At 26.8% G+C, this 16,241-nt stretch overlaps 1 protein-coding gene and 1 pseudogene across 1 annotated transcript; one reads left to right on the top strand and one right to left on the bottom strand.

Moving 5' to 3' along the window:
- Positions 1–551: 551 nt before the first annotated feature.
- On the top strand, positions 552–1,085 carry LOC113559993. The gene is made up of 2 exons (XM_026965783.1): positions 552–981; positions 1,060–1,085. The coding sequence occupies exons 1-2, from the start codon at positions 582–584 to the stop codon at positions 1,083–1,085; spliced, it is 426 nt and encodes a 141-aa protein (XP_026821584.1). The 5' UTR covers positions 552–581.
- Positions 1,086–3,282: 2,197 nt separating this feature from the next.
- Positions 3,283–4,353, bottom strand: LOC113559992 (annotated as a pseudogene).
- Positions 4,354–16,241: the final 11,888 nt, after the last annotated feature.

The following is a 16,241-nucleotide window of genomic DNA, read 5'->3' as shown; positions in this document are numbered from 1 at the left end:
TTATTAATTATTATCAATATTAAATATTATTATTATTATTATTATTATTACGTTTATATAACTTTTGTAGGTTATGTTCAAACCGTTGATATATATTAATGTGTTTTCGTGCTTATTATAAAATCGGCTGGTGCTTGATATTATTATGTTGTTGTTACATTGTATATGTGTTAAATAGTAATAAATGTTTTCATTCTAATTAATACTTGTCTATCAAATTAAATATACTACATAAATACAACATGGCACAGTCACAAGGATGAACTAAACTGGATTGAACGGATAATCAAAGATAAAAAAAAAAAAAAACAATGGCATTGGAATTTAATAGACCCAATTGTCTGTGCCTCGAAGGTAATTTATCAGAAAATTTTAAAACATTCAAACAAGAAATAGAAATATATTTTAAGGCAACGGAATCAAATAAAAAAGATGAAGATGTACAAGTAGCTCGTTTATTAAATTTAATGGGTCATGACGGATTAAAGCTGTACAATACAATTAAAAAATCTGAAGATGAAACAGCTGAATCAATATTAGAAACGCTAGAAAGATATTGTATTCCAAAAACAAATGAAGTTATGGAACACTTTAATTTCTTCAATCGTAAACAACATGAAGGAGAACAATTTGATATATGGTATACTGATTTTAAAAAATTAATTAAAGGTTGTAATTTTGGTGAAGCTGAAAACAAAATATTAAAAACACAGATAGTGTTAGGAATATTGGACAAAGAAACCCAAACTAGATTGTTACGAGATGATGTGGAGTTGGCAAAAGTAGTGTCGTGCCGCCAATCAATTGAACGTGCAGAATCAAATAGACGAACATTAATCACAGCCAATGATGCAGACAAGGCTGTACATGAAGTTATGAGAAAATCGTCAATTGGAGCCAAAAATATAAGCAAGCCGAAGAAAATTAACGAGTCAAGCCCAAGACAGTGGAATAGCAGTCAGTCCAATGATCATAGGATGGGTAAGTATAATAAAATGCCTGATAATATGATAAATTGTAATAGATGTGGTTTAAAACATGTATATAAAAATTGTCCAGCATATGGAAAGAGCTGTAATAACTAAAGTGGTTATCATCATTTTGCCAAAGTGTGTCAAAAAAAAAAAAAAAAACAATATGACAATAAGTATGAATTAAAAAATGCACAGGAGGTAAAAATTGAAAATAGAGAAGAAGATAACACATTTTCATTAGAGTCTGTACATAAGTTATAGTCCATAAAAAATAAATGGTGTAAAGTTTTTGAAATAAACAATAAAAAAATTGAATTCAAATTAGATAGTGGAGCTGAAATAAATACATTATTTGAACACGATTGTAAATATCTGGGCGTGCACAATTTAATCAAAAACACAAAGGTTACGTTAGAAGTGCTTGGTGGGTTTAAAGTGAAACCTATGGGTCAAATTAAAAATATATTAACATTAGGTGATAAAAGTATAGAAACAGAATTTATTGTAATAGAGGAGGCTTGTAAAAGTAGATCAATATTAGGACTACCAATACTCAAAGAATTTAAATTATTAAAAAATGTAGATGTAATATCAACAAAAAATAACAACGAAGTAGATAAAGATATGTTCATAAAGAAAAATAATGATGTGTTTGAAGGTGTAGGTTGTTTTCCGGATGTGTGTAGTCTTAAATTAAAAGAGGAAGTAATGCCAAAAGCGAGTATAGCTAGAAGGGTACCAATAAAAATTAAAGACAAATTAAAATAAAGTTAGAGGAGTTAGTAAAAAAAGAAATAATAACGCAAATGGATGAACCAAACGAATGGGTAAATAATTTAGTAGTAGTACAAAAACCAGATTTGTCTTTAAGAATATGTTTAGATACAAAAGAGTTGGACATAGGGTTAGTAAGAGAACAATTTCAAGTATCAACATTGGAAGAAATTACTCCAAAATTATTAAATAAAAAATATTATAGTGTAGTTGACTTAAAGGATGGATATTATCATATTAAATTAGACGAAAAATCAAGTAAATATTGCACATTTAGTACACCATTTGGGAACTATAGGTTTTTAAGATTACCGTTTGGTGTGAGTGTAGCACCAGAACTGTTTATGAAACAAAATGAGAAATATTTTAGAGATATAGAAGGTGTATTAATCTATTTTGATGACATATTAATTGCAGCAGAAACATTACATCAACATGAACAAATAATGAATAAGGTGATAGACAGAGCGAGAAAATATAATATCAAGTTAAATATCTCAAAATTTCAGTATAAGCAAAGAGATTTTTAGGGTTAAATTTCAATGAAAAAGGTATGAGTCCTGACAGTGAAAAAATAGAAGTAATTAAAAAATTAAAAAATCCTAGTAATAAGAAAGAACTCCAACAAATTTTAGGAGCTATAAATTTCTTATGATAATTCATACCAAATATATCAGAAATAAGTGGACCCATGAGAGAATTACTGAAAAAAGAGCCAGTGTGGAATTGAACAGAAACACATAGTCAGACATTAGAAACAGTGAAAAGCTTAATAAGTGAAAAATCGTTACTATATAGTGGGTTTTGATGCCAAACAACCAATTCCTATACAGTGTGACGCTTCTAAAAATGTTATTGCATTTTGTTTGTTACAATCTAATAAGCCAGAGTGGTACGCATCAAGGTCGTTAACAGAAACTGAGCAACTTTATGCAATTATAGAGAAGAAATTGTTAGCAATCACATTTGGAGTAAAGAAATTTCACTATTATATACAGTTGTTCACGCTAAGAGGTACCACGAAATATTTTAGTTGGATGACCTTGTATTGAAATGGGGTTTTCGGGGAAAGAAAAGGACTACCAAAATACATAATTTCAGAAAAATTTCAAATTTTTTACCCTGTCGGTACGCGCATGCGCAATACAACTTACTTTTTTTTAAATGACAATACTATTTTTTTCCTACCGATTCAATTAGAGTATTTTTTTTTTAAACAGTTTTTGTATAAAAAGTTTTTTTATAATTACAAAATTGGCAAAGTTATAGTATGTTGAATTTTAAATTTACGAATAATTTGTTTCTGACAAAATTTGAACTAAATTCAACTTTATGTTACTTTAAAATCGAAATAATATTTCCGATATTATTGTTAAATGCCTGTTTATAGACAGATAAGATAAAATGAACAATTTTTTTATCGTAATTTACTCTCATTTTTTCCCTTCATACCTACATCTGAAGATAATGAAAATTATAAAAGTTTGCACACTTTGAATTTGAAATTTAAATGTATTTATTTGCAATAACAGTTCTATCTAATAAATTGTTCAAAGTTTCCACCTTGATGTTCCAAACATGATTCCAAACGTTTTAAAAATTCCCTTGATGTGCTAGCGTTTATTTGTTCTTCTCCTAAATTATTACAAGCCAGTCTAATTTTGTTTTTTAAATCTTGTACATTAATAGGTGGGTCCGCATATACAACATTTTTTAAATGCCCCCATAAAAAAAAATCCAATGGGGTCAGATCTGGAGATCTTGCCGGCCATGGAATTACTCCATAGGTACCAATCAATCGGTTGGGAAAAATTTCATTTAAATATTGTCGAACAATGATGGCGTTGTGTGCTGGTGCACCATCTTGTTGAAAATACATATTACTCCGCGTGGCTAATGGAACATTTTCTAACAGTAATGGTAACTGATTAGCAAGAAAATCTAGATATCTTCTACCTGTAAGTGTTCCGTCATAAAAATAAGGACCTATAAGTTTTCCACCGATTAATCCACACCACACATTTATACCCCAAACTGTCTGAAAGTTAGTTTCTCGAGACCAGTGTGGATTTGTATCGTCCTAAAATCTATTGTTTTGTTTATTCATTATTCAGTTGTTTGTAAATTTAGATTCATCAATCCACAAAATACGATTATAAAATAAATTGTCGATTTCAAATTGAATACTAAACCATGCCAAAAATTGTAATCTACATTCAGGATCCCCGATTCGTAAATGTTGGATAAACTCAAGTTTATACGCATGCATTTTGTATTTTTTCAAAATATTATGTACTGCCCCCACTGATATACCAATTTGTCGAGATACATGTCTTATTGATGAACGTGGATAAGCTCGTATGTAAGCCATTACCTGCAATTCAGTGTCTTCATCAAAATTATTTGGTCTAGGCTGCCGTTGTCTATTTTGATTATTAGGAAATTGACCGTTTTCATTTAATCCACGTAGAAGTCTATGGACATAATTGTGATGTGGGTGAAACCTATCTGGATACCGATCTGCGTACACCCGAGCTGCTTGTCAAGAACTACGATTACATTCGCCAAAAATTATAATAAGTTCTACTTTTTCACTGTTATTCATTTTAATAAATGTTTAAAAACACGACGTTGTGTGAATAGCAATTGTCACAAGACTAGTTTTAATGTATTAATACAATTATTACTAGTCAGTGTCTCAGTGAAAATAATTTATCAACAATTATTTATAAAATAAATGTATAACGAACCGGATTTACTATCTTAATTACCAGCGAATGTCGCCAAGTTCTTTTTATTATCTTACCTGTCTAAAAATAGGCATTTAACAATATCGGAAATATTATTTCGATTTTAAAATAACATAAAGTTGAATTTAGTTCCAATTTCGTCAAAAACAAATTATTCGTAAATTTAAAATTCAACATACTATAACTTTGCCAATTTTGTAGCTATAAAAAAACTTTTTATACAAAAACTGTTTAAAAAAATATACTCTAATCGAATCTGTAGGAAAAAAATAGTATTGTCATTTAAAAAAAAGTAAGTTGTATTGCGCATGCGCGTACTGACAGGGTTAAAAATTTGAAATTTATCTGAAATTGTGTATTTTGGTAGTCCTTTTCTTTCCCCGAAAACTCCATTTCAATACAAGGTCATCCAACTGAAATATTTCGTGGTACCTCTTAGCGTGAACACTGTATATGGGCATAATGAAGTAAAAATATACACAGATCATCAACCGTTAGTATCAATAGTAAAGAAAAATATAGAAAAAGTTGAGAATAACAGATTAAAAAGATTAAAATTAAAACTATTAAATTACAATTTTACATTAGAATATTTACCTGGAAAATATATGTACATTACTGATTTACTAACAAGAAATATTATTTATAAAAAAGAGAAATATGATGAGTCATTGAGGGATTTAATACACACAGTAAAGATAGCTGAAATAAAATATAGTGTAGAAAAACTGAGTGAATGAAAAGCAGAGACTAATAAAGATTTAATTTTGAAACGAGTAAAAGAATATGTGAATGGAAAAAAAACAAACAAATTAAAGGAAGAAAATGAAATAAATCATTATTATAAAATAAAAGCAGAGTTAGTTGTTGAGGATGAATTGGTATATTATGAAAATAGAGTAGTGATACCTAAAACGTTAAGGAGGGAAATGTTAAAACGAATTCATGATACGCATCAAGGTGTAGAAAAAACAAAACAGTTAGCTAAACAGCATGTATATTGGCCTGGGATCATGTCAGATATAACTAATTTAGTATTAACATGTGTAATTTGTAACAAATATAATAGAAGATAATAGAAGTAATACAAAAACTGAGTTACCTAGTCATGAGATACCATTTGACAAGATAGGGGCAGATATAGCTCATGCAAGAGGAAAAGATTATTTAATAATAGTAGATTACTTTTCAAGATGGGTAGAAGTCACCAAACTTAAGTGGAAAACAGCAAAAGAATTAATTAAAAAGTGTAAAAAAATATTTGCAAGACTTGGTATACATAGTGTTTTAATAGCTGATAATATGCCATTTAATAGTTACTAATTTAAGTTATTTGCTAAAGAGTGGGGAATTGAAATTAATAACACAAGTTCAAACTATCCTGTTAGTAATGGTTTAGCAGAAAAATATGTAGGGATAATAAAAAAAAATAATAAAAAAATGTAGTGAAACAAATAGTGACATAGAAGATTATTTATTTAATTACAGAAACACACCATTAGTGAATATTGGCTTATCACCAGTAAACCTATAACAAAATGGAATTTTAAGAACAAAATTACCAATAAAAGATATACAGGTTAAAAAAATAAATATAAATATAAATGAAAAAATGAAAGAAAACCAAATAAATTAAAAAAAAATATTTTGATGATAAAGGGACTTTAAAAGAAGTAGTATTTGAGGAAAAAGAAAAGGTATGGTTAGAGGATAAATTTAAAAAAACATGGAGTGAAGCTACAATTATAAAAAAACTAAAATGGCCAAGATGTTACTTAGTAAAAAATTCGAGAGGAAGAGAGTTAAGAAGAAATATAATATTTATGAGGAAAAGGAAAACAGTAAGTTTAGAATTTGAGGAGGAAGAAGTAAAAGGAGATGAAGAATTAAATAGTAAAGAAGTAAGGAAATCAGAGAGGACTAAGAAAAAACCTGAGAGGTTAATGTATTAAAAGTAAATTATTATAATTATGTTATAAAGATTGTATTTCATTAATATTATACCTGATTCATAAAAATTGTATTTTATTAACATTGTCATTTGTTAAAAAAAAAAAAATGTTTATAACTTAAAATTGTGATTAACAAAGGGGAGGATGTTATGATAATAGATTATTAATTATTATCAATATTAAATATTATTCTTATTATTATTAATATTATCATTATTACGTTTATATAACTTTTGTAGGTTATGTTTAAACCGTTATTATATATTAATGTGTTTTCGTGCTCATTATAAAATCAGTTGGTGCTTGATATTATTTTATTCTACATTCATCTAATAATTAGTACTTCAATTAATAAATTGTAATTAATTAAAAATATTAGGTATATGATTTAATTTTTTGTAAATATGCACCTTATTGTATATATAGATTAATATAGTAATATTATTGTAATTCAATTATTTTAAATACCAATTATAATATGATAAAATACTAGATTAGGTACCTATTATGTATTATTATTTTAAATATTCATTGAACCATTAACTCGAATAAGGCCTAAGCTCCAATATTTATAATTTCTGACACCAGCGAGTAATTCTATTTCACTTACACCCGTTAGAAAAATGAATGAAAGTACTGAAAATACCGAAACAGTAGGTGCAAATCAAAATCCGGATTCTATAATAATAAATAAAACACCAGACCAATTAGATCCAGAAAACTGCCTCAGCGATATTCTCCAAGTGATTATGAGTTAATTAAACAGTTAAATCAGTTGAATATATATATATATATATATATAAATACTAACATAGCTAGTAAGTAGTATACAAAATGTCAAAATATTATATATGTATATTTTTTTTAAGGCGTGATGGACTTGATTCTCCCGATAATCGTTTTTCCAATCGAACCTGATATCACGTAATTATTCTATTTGTTAATTAAATTTAAATAAGATAAAATATAAATACCTCTTGTAACACTTGTTCTTTTTTTAAGAAGCGTATGAATTTCCATATTGAAACATGGTTTGCTCCAAGTGCTGCATTGAAAGCATGATGCCATCCTTCTACCGAATTATTCGTACGCGGAAGATTCTGTATTACTGATTCATAGCAATTCACATATTGATACTGTAGGAGCTTGTGTGGATGTCAGGAGTTGGAGTAATTAATTAATAGTTAGGCGGCACAAAACACGAGACTCAATTTACATGAATAATAAATCTTTAATAATTATACTTTGAAAATAATAATAACAACTTTAATAGAAAAAACACAAGTCAGTGCCCGTGAACGTGTGCAGTCCGGACACACTCCGGCAGACACACGCACGGCAACTCACACCAAAAAAGACTGAGACATATTAGACGTCGTTTCGGCGGCACGAGTAGGTGGACAGTGTTGTCACTTATCACTACAATACTAAATATTGGCGGGCGTCGACCATTTCAACGGTTAGGACGTCCGATCCACGTAACCTCAAAATAATTAATCATCATGGATAAACATCTTCGTTTTCAACAAAATAATTTGATTCAATTAAATCACTAAAATATTGTACACTTTTATTTATTGGACATAAGCAAGTGCACATAGATGTCAAATTTGTAATGCAAATTCTGCATCTTTAACGTACATATTTAGTAGTTCATTTTCTTGTAATTTACAGCACAAACATTGTCGAAAATGAAAAAGCACCCTTATATTTCTGAATTGGGAAATGAACATAGTGGACATAGTGATGAACATAGTGGGGATGTTAAAGAATGTTTTCTGATGCACCGATGTGCTAATTACCTTAAATATTATATTGAAAAGCTCTAACAATGTAAAATAAACAATAGAAAACAGTATTTATGTCAAAATTAAAATTTTTTTTTTTAAAGTGAATAAAGGTGTACATAACCCCGACTTCATATAATAACGTTTTGTGGAACATCGATGTACAACTAACCTTAAATTTTATTTTTCAAAATTCTAAAAATATAATATAAACAATAAGAAAAAGTAAGGAAGTCAAAATTTGAATTTTATATTTTTAGTGGGAATGGGGTGAGTCAACCCCCACTACGTTTAAGAACGTTTTCTGGTGAACCGTGGTATTATCACCTTAAATATTATTTTTAAAAACACTTAGAATGTATAATAAATAATACCTAATTGTTTAAATGTCAAAATTGAAATTTTTTATTTTTAGTGTGAATGGGGTGATAAAACTCCCCGATTCATTTAATAACGAATTATGGTGCACTGATGTGCTAATAACCTTAAATATTATTTTTAAAAACTCTTACAATGTAAAATAAATAAAACTTAATAGTTTAAATGTCAAAATTGTAATATTTTATTTTTAGTGTGAATGGGGTGATTCAACACCCAATTCGTTTTTTACAGACTTCGGATCCACCGATGTGCTAAAACCCTTAAATATTATTTTTACAAACTCTTACAATGTAAAATAAATATAACCTTATAGTTCTTATGTCAATATTTGATTTTTTTTTTTTAGTTGGTATAGGGTGATTCAACCCCCAATGGATTTTTTAAAGATTTCGGATGCACCGATGTACGAATAACCTTAAATATTATTTTTTAAAACATTTAGATATATAATAAATAATACCTAATTGTTTAAATGTCAAAATTTAAATTATTTATTTTTAGTGTAAATGGGGTGATTCAACCCCCAATTCGTATTTAACAGATTTCTGATCTACCGATGTGCTAATAACCTTAAATATTATCTTTTAAAACACTAAAAATGTAAAATAAATAAAACCTTATATTTTAAATGTCAAAATTGAAATTTTTTATTTTCAGTATGAATGGGGTGATAAAAATCCCCGATTCATTTAATAACGAATTATGGTGCACTGATGTGCTAATAACCTTAAATATTCTTTTTTAAAACTCTTACAATGTAATATAAATAAAACTTAATAGTTTAAATGTCAAAATTGAAATATTCTATTTTTAGTGTGAATGGGGTGAGTCAACCCCCACTAAGTTTAAGAACGTTTTCTGGTGAACCGTGGTATTATCACCTTAAATATTATTTTTAAAAACACTTAGAATGTATAATAAATAATACCTAATTGTTAAATGTCAAAATTGAAATTTTTTATTTTTAGTGTGAATGGGGTGATAAAACTCTCCGATTCATTTAATAACGATTTATGGTGCACTGATGTGCTAATAACCTTAAATATTATTTTTAAAAACTCTTACAATGTAAAATAAATAAAACTTAATAGTTTAGATGTCAAAATTGTAATATTTTAATTTTAGTGTGAATGGGGTGATTCAACACCCAATTCGTTTTTTACAGACTTCGGATTCACCGATGTACTAAAAACCTTAAATATTATATTTAAAAGCTCTAACAATGTAAAATAAACAATAAAAAATAGTGTTTATGTCAACATTAAATTTTTTTTTTTTTATAGTGAGTAAAGGTGTACACAACCCCATCATCATATAATAACGTTTTGTGGAACATCGATGTGCAACTAACCTTAAATTTTATTTTTCAAAATTCTTAAAATGTAATATAAACAATAAGAAAAAGTAAGGAAGTCAAAATTTGAATTTTATATTTTTAGTGGGAATGGGGTAAGTCAACCCCCACTACGTTTAAGAACGTTTTCTAGTGAACCGTCGTATTATCACCTTAAATATTATTTTTAAAAACACTTAGAATGTATAATAAATAATACCTAATTGTTTAAATGTCAAAATTAAAATTTTTTATTTCAGTGTGAATGGGGTGATTCAACCCCCAATTCGTATTTTACAGATTTCGGATCCACCGATGTGCTAAAAACCTTAATTATTATTTTTAAAAACTCTTACAATGTAAAATAAATATAACCTTATAGTTTTTATGTCAATATTTGATTTTTTTTTTTTAGTTGGTATAGGGTAATTTAACCCCCAATTTATTTTTTAAAGATTTCGGATGCACCGATGTAAGAATAACCTTAAATATCATTTTTAAAAACAATTAGATTGTATAATAAATAATACCTAATTGTTTCAATGTCAAAATTTAAATTTTTTATTTTTAGTGTGAATGGGGTGAAAAAAATCCCCGATTCATTTAATAACGAATTATGGTGCACTGATGTGCTAATAACCTTAAATATTCTTTTTTAAAACTCTTACAATGTAAAATAAATAAAACTTAATAGTTTAAATGTCAAAATTGAAATATTCTATTTTTAGTGTGAATAGGGTGAGTCAACCCCCACTAAGTTTAAGAACGTTTTCTGGTGAACCGTGGTATTATCACCTTAAATATTATTTTTAAAAACACTTAGAATGTATAATAAATAATACCTAATTGTTTAAATGTCAAAATTGAAATTTTTTATTTTTAGTGTGAATGGGGTGATAAAACTCCCCGATTCATTTAATAACGAATTATGGTGCAATGATGTGCTAATAACCTTAAATATTTTTTTTTAAAACTCTTACAATGTAAAATAAATAAAACTTAATAGTTTAAATGTCAAAATTGAAATATTCTATTATTAGTGTGAATGGGGTGAGACAACCCCCACTACTTTTAAAAAAGATTTCTGGGGCTTCAATGTGCTTATAACCTAAAATATTATTTTTAAAAACACTTAGAATGTATAATAAATAATACCTAATTGTTTAAATGTCAAAATTAAAATTTTTTATTTCAGTGTGAATGGGATGAGTCAACCCCCACTATGTTAAAGAACGTTTTCTGGTGAACCGATGTGCTAATTACCTTAAATATTATATTTAAAAGCTCTAACAATGTAAAATAAACAATAAAAAACAGTATTTATGTCAAAATTAAAATTTTTTTTTTTATAGTGAGTAAAGGTGTACACAACCCCATCATCATATAATAACGTTTTGTGGAACATCGATGTGCAACTAACCTTAAATTTTATTTTTCAAAATTCTTAAAATGTAATATAAACAATAAGAAAAAGTAAGGAAGTCAAAATTTGAATTTTATATTTTTAGTGGGAATGGGGTAAGTCAACCCCCACTACGTTTAAGAACGTTTTCTAGTGAACCGTGGTATTATCACCTTAAATATTATTTTTAAAAACTCTTACAATGTAAAATAAATAAAACTTAATAGTTTAAATGTCAAAATTGTAATATTTTATTTTTAGTGTGAATGGGGTGATTCAACACCCAATTCGTTTTTTACAGACTTCGGATCCACCGATGTGCTAAAAACCTTAATTATTATTTTTAAAAACTCTTACAATGTAAAATAAATATAACCTTATAGTTTTTATGTCAATATTTGATTTTTTTTTTTTAGTTGGTATAGGGTAATTTAACCCCCAATTGATTTTTTAAAGATTTCGGATGCACCGATGTAAGAATAACCTTAAATATCATTTTTAAAAACAATTAGAATGTATAATAAATAATACCTAATTGTTTAAATGTCAAAATTTAAATTTTTTATTTTTAGTGTGAATGGAGTGATAAAAATCCCCGATTCATTTAATAACGAATTATGGTGCACTGATGTGCTAATAACCTTAAATATTCTTTTTTAAAATTCTTACAATGTAAAATAAATAAAACTTAATAGCTTAAATGTCAAAATTGAAATATTCTATTATTAGTGTGAATGGGGTGAGACAACCCCCACTACTTTTAAAAACGATTTCTGGGGCTTCAATGTGCTTATAACCTTAAATATTATTTTTAAAAACACTTAGAATGTATAATAAATAAAACCTAATAGTTTCAATGTCAAAATTAAAATTTTTTATTTTTATAGTGACTAAAGGTGTACACAACCCCATCATCATATAATAACGTATTGTGGAACATCGATGTGCAACTAACCTTAAATTTTATTTATCTAAATTCTAAAAATGTAATATAAACAATAAGAAAAAGTATGGAAGTCAAAATTTGAATTTTATATTTTTAGTGGGAATGGGGTGAGTCAACCCCCAATTCGTCTTTTACAGATTTCGGATCTACAGATGTGCTAATACTCTTAAATATTATTTTTAAAAACTCTTACACTGTAAAATAAATATAACCTAATAGTTTAAATGTCAAAATTGAAATATTCTATTTTTAGTGTGAATGGGGTGATACAACCCCCAGTTTGTATTTTACAGATTTCGGATCTAAAGATGTGCTAATACTCTTAAATATTATTTTTAAAAACTCTTACACTGTAAAATAAATATAACCTAAAAGTTTAAATGTCAAAATTGAAATATTCTATTTTTAGTGTAAATGGAGTGATTCAACCGCCGATTCATTTAATAACGAAAGATGGTGCACTGATGTGCTAAAAACCTTAAATATTATTATTAAAAACTTTTACAATGTAAAATAAATAAAACCTAATTGTTAAATGTCAAAATTTAAATTATTTATTTTTAGAGTAAATGGGGTGATTCAACCCCCAATTCGTATTTAACAGATTTCTGATCCACCGATGTGCTAATAACCTTAAATATTATCTTTTAAAACACTATAAATGTAAAATAAATAAAACCTTATATTTTAAATGTCAAAATTCAAATTTTTTATTTTTAGTGTGAATGCGGAGATAAAACTCCCCGATTCATTTAATAACGAATTATGGTGCACTGATGTGCTAATAACCTTAAATATTATTTTTAAAAACTCTTACAATGTAAAATAAATAAAACTTAATAGTTTAAATGTCAAAATTGTAATATTTTATTTTTAGTGTGAATGGGGTGATTCAACACCCAATTCGTTTTTTACAGACTTCGGATCCACCGATGTGCTAAAACACTTAAATATTATTTTTACAAACTCTTACAATGTAAAATAAATAAAACCTAATAGTTTCAATGTCAAAATTAAAATTTTTTATTTTTAGTGTGAATGGGATGAGTCAACCCCCACTATGTTAAAGAACGTTTTCTGGTGAACCGATGTGCTAATTACCTTAAATATTATATTTAAAAGCTCTAACAATGTAAAATAAACAATAAAAAACAGTATTTATGTCAAAATTAAAATTTTTTTTTTTATAGTGAGTAAAGGTGTACACAACCCCATCATCATATAATAACGTTTTGTGGAACATCGATGTGCAACTAACCTTAAATTTTATTTTTCAAAATTCTTAAAATGTAATATAAACAATAAGAAAAAGTAAGGAAGTCAAAATTTGAATTTTATATTTTTAGTGGGAATGGGGTAAGTCAACCCCCACTACGTTTAAGAACGTTTTCTAGTGAACCGTGGTATTATCACCTTAAATATTATTTTTAAAAACTCTTACAATGTAAAATAAATAAAACTTAATAGTTTAAATGTCAAAATTGTAATATTTTATTTTTAGTGTGAATGGGGTGATTCAACACCCAATTCGTTTTTTACAGACTTCGGATCCACCGATGTGCTAAAAACCTTAATTATTATTTTTAAAAACTCTTACAATGTAAAATAAATATAACCTTATAGTTTTTATGTCAATATTTGATTTTTTTTTTTAGTTGGTATAGGGTAATTTAACCCCCAATTGATTTTTTAAAGATTTCGGATGCACCGATGTAAGAATAACCTTAAATATCATTTTTAAAAACAATTAGAATGTATAATAAATAATACCTAATTGTTTAAATGTCAAAATTGAAATTTTTTATTTTTAGTGTGAATGGGGTGATAAAACTCCCCGATTCATTTAATAACGAATTATGGTGCAATGATGTGCTAATAACCTTAAATATTATTTTTTAAAACTCTTACAATGTAAAATAAATAAAACTTAATAGTTTAAATGTCAAAATTGAAATATTCTATTATTAGTGTGAATGGGGTGAGACAACCCCCACTACTTTTAAAAACGATTTCTGGGGCTTCAATGTGCTTATAACCTTAAATATTATTTTTAAAAACACTTAGAATGTATAATAAATAATACCTAATTGTTTAAATGTCAAAATTAAAATTTTTTATTTCAGTGTGAATGGGGTGATTCAACCCCCAATTCGTATTTTACAGATTTCGGAAGAACCAATGTGCGAATAATCTTAAAAATTATTTTTTAAAAGTCCTACAATGCAAAATAAATATAACATAACAGGTTCTATGTCAAAATTTGAAATTATTTGTTTTTAGTAGTTATAGGTTGATTCAACGACTAATTTGTTATTTAAAGATTTCGGATCCACCGATGTGCTAAAACCCTTAAATATTATTTTTACAAACTCTTACAATGTAAAATAAATAAAACCTAATAGTTTCAATGTCAAAATTAAAATTTTTTATTTTATAGTGAATAAAGGTGTACACAACCCCATCATCATATAATAACGTTTTGTGGAACATCGATGTGCAACTAACCTTAAATTTTATTTTTCAAAATTCTTAAAATGTAATATAAACAATAAGAAAAAGTAAGGAAGTCAAAATTTGAATTTTATATTTTTAGTGGGAATGGGGTAAGTCAACCCCCACTACGTTTAAGAACGTTTTCTAGTGAACCGTGGTATTATCACCTTAAATATTATTTTTAAAAACTCTTACAATGTAAAATAAATAAAACTTAATAGTTTAAATGTCAAAATTGTAATATTTTATTTTTAGTGTGAATGGAGTGATAAAAATCCCCGATTCATTTAATAACGAATTATGGTGCACTGATGTGCTAATAACCTTAAATATTCTTTTTTAAAATTCTTACAATGTAAAATAAATAAAACCTAATTGTTTAAATGTCAAAATTAAAATTTTTTATTTCAGTGTGAATGGGGTGATTCAACCCCCAATTCGTATTTTACAGATTTCGGAAGAACCAATGTGCGAATAATCTTAAAAATTATTTTTTAAAAGTCTTACAATGTAAAATAAATATAACATAACAGGTTCTATGTCAAAATTTGAAATTATTTGTTTTTAGTAGTTATAGGTTGATTCAACGACTAATTTGTTATTTAAAGATTTCGGATCCACCGATGTGCTAAAACCCTTAAATATTATTTTTACAAACTCTTACAATGTAAAATAAATAAAACCTAATAGTTTCAATGTCAAAATTAAAATTTTTTATTTTTATAGTGACTAAAGGTGTACACAACCCCATCATCATATAATAACGTATTGTGGAACATCGATGTGCAACTAACCTTAAATTTTATTTATCTAAATTCTAAAAATGTAATATAAACAATAAGAAAAAGTATGGAAGTCAAAATTTGAATTTTATATTTTTAGTGGGAATGGGGTGAGTCAACCCCCAATTCGTTTTTTACAGATTTCGGATCTACAGATGTGCTAATACTCTTAAATATTATTTTTAAAAACTCTTACACTGTAAAATAAATATAACCTAATAGTTTAAATGTCAAAATTGAAATATTCTATTTTTAGTGTGAATGGGGTGATACAACCCCCAGTTTGTATTTTACAGATTTCGGATCTAAAGATGTGCTAATACTCTTAAATATTATTTTTAAAAACTCTTACACTGTAAAATAAATATAACCTAAAAGATTAAATGTCAAAATTGAAATATTCTATTTTTAGTGTAAATGGAGTGATTCAACCGCCGATTCATTTAATAACGAAAGATGGTGCACTGATGTGCTAAAAACCTTAAATATTATTATTAAAAACTTTTACAATGTAAAATAAATAAAACCTAATTGTTAAATGTCAAAATTTAAATTATTTATTTTTAGAGTAAATGGGGTGATTCAACCCCCAATTCGTATTTAACAGATTTCTGATCCACCGATGTGCTAATAACCTTAAATATTATCTTTTAAAACACTATAAATG

This window comes from Rhopalosiphum maidis, chromosome 3, assembly GCF_003676215.2.
Source record: "Rhopalosiphum maidis isolate BTI-1 chromosome 3, ASM367621v3, whole genome shotgun sequence".
Lineage (NCBI taxonomy): Eukaryota > Metazoa > Arthropoda > Insecta > Hemiptera > Aphididae > Rhopalosiphum > Rhopalosiphum maidis.
This window is presented reverse-complemented; position numbering and strand designations above follow the sequence as displayed.

What these genes read in the sequence shown, in the direction of transcription:
- LOC113559993 (XM_026965783.1), top strand. Translation starts at nt 582, where the DNA reads ATGGAACACTTTAATTTCTTCAATCGTAAACAACATGAAGGAGAACAA. An exon ending in GTCCAATGATCATAGGATGG is followed by an intron (nt 982 to 1,059) that starts GTAAGTATAATA and finishes AAAATTGTCCAG; the next exon opens with CATATGGAAAGAGCTGTAAT.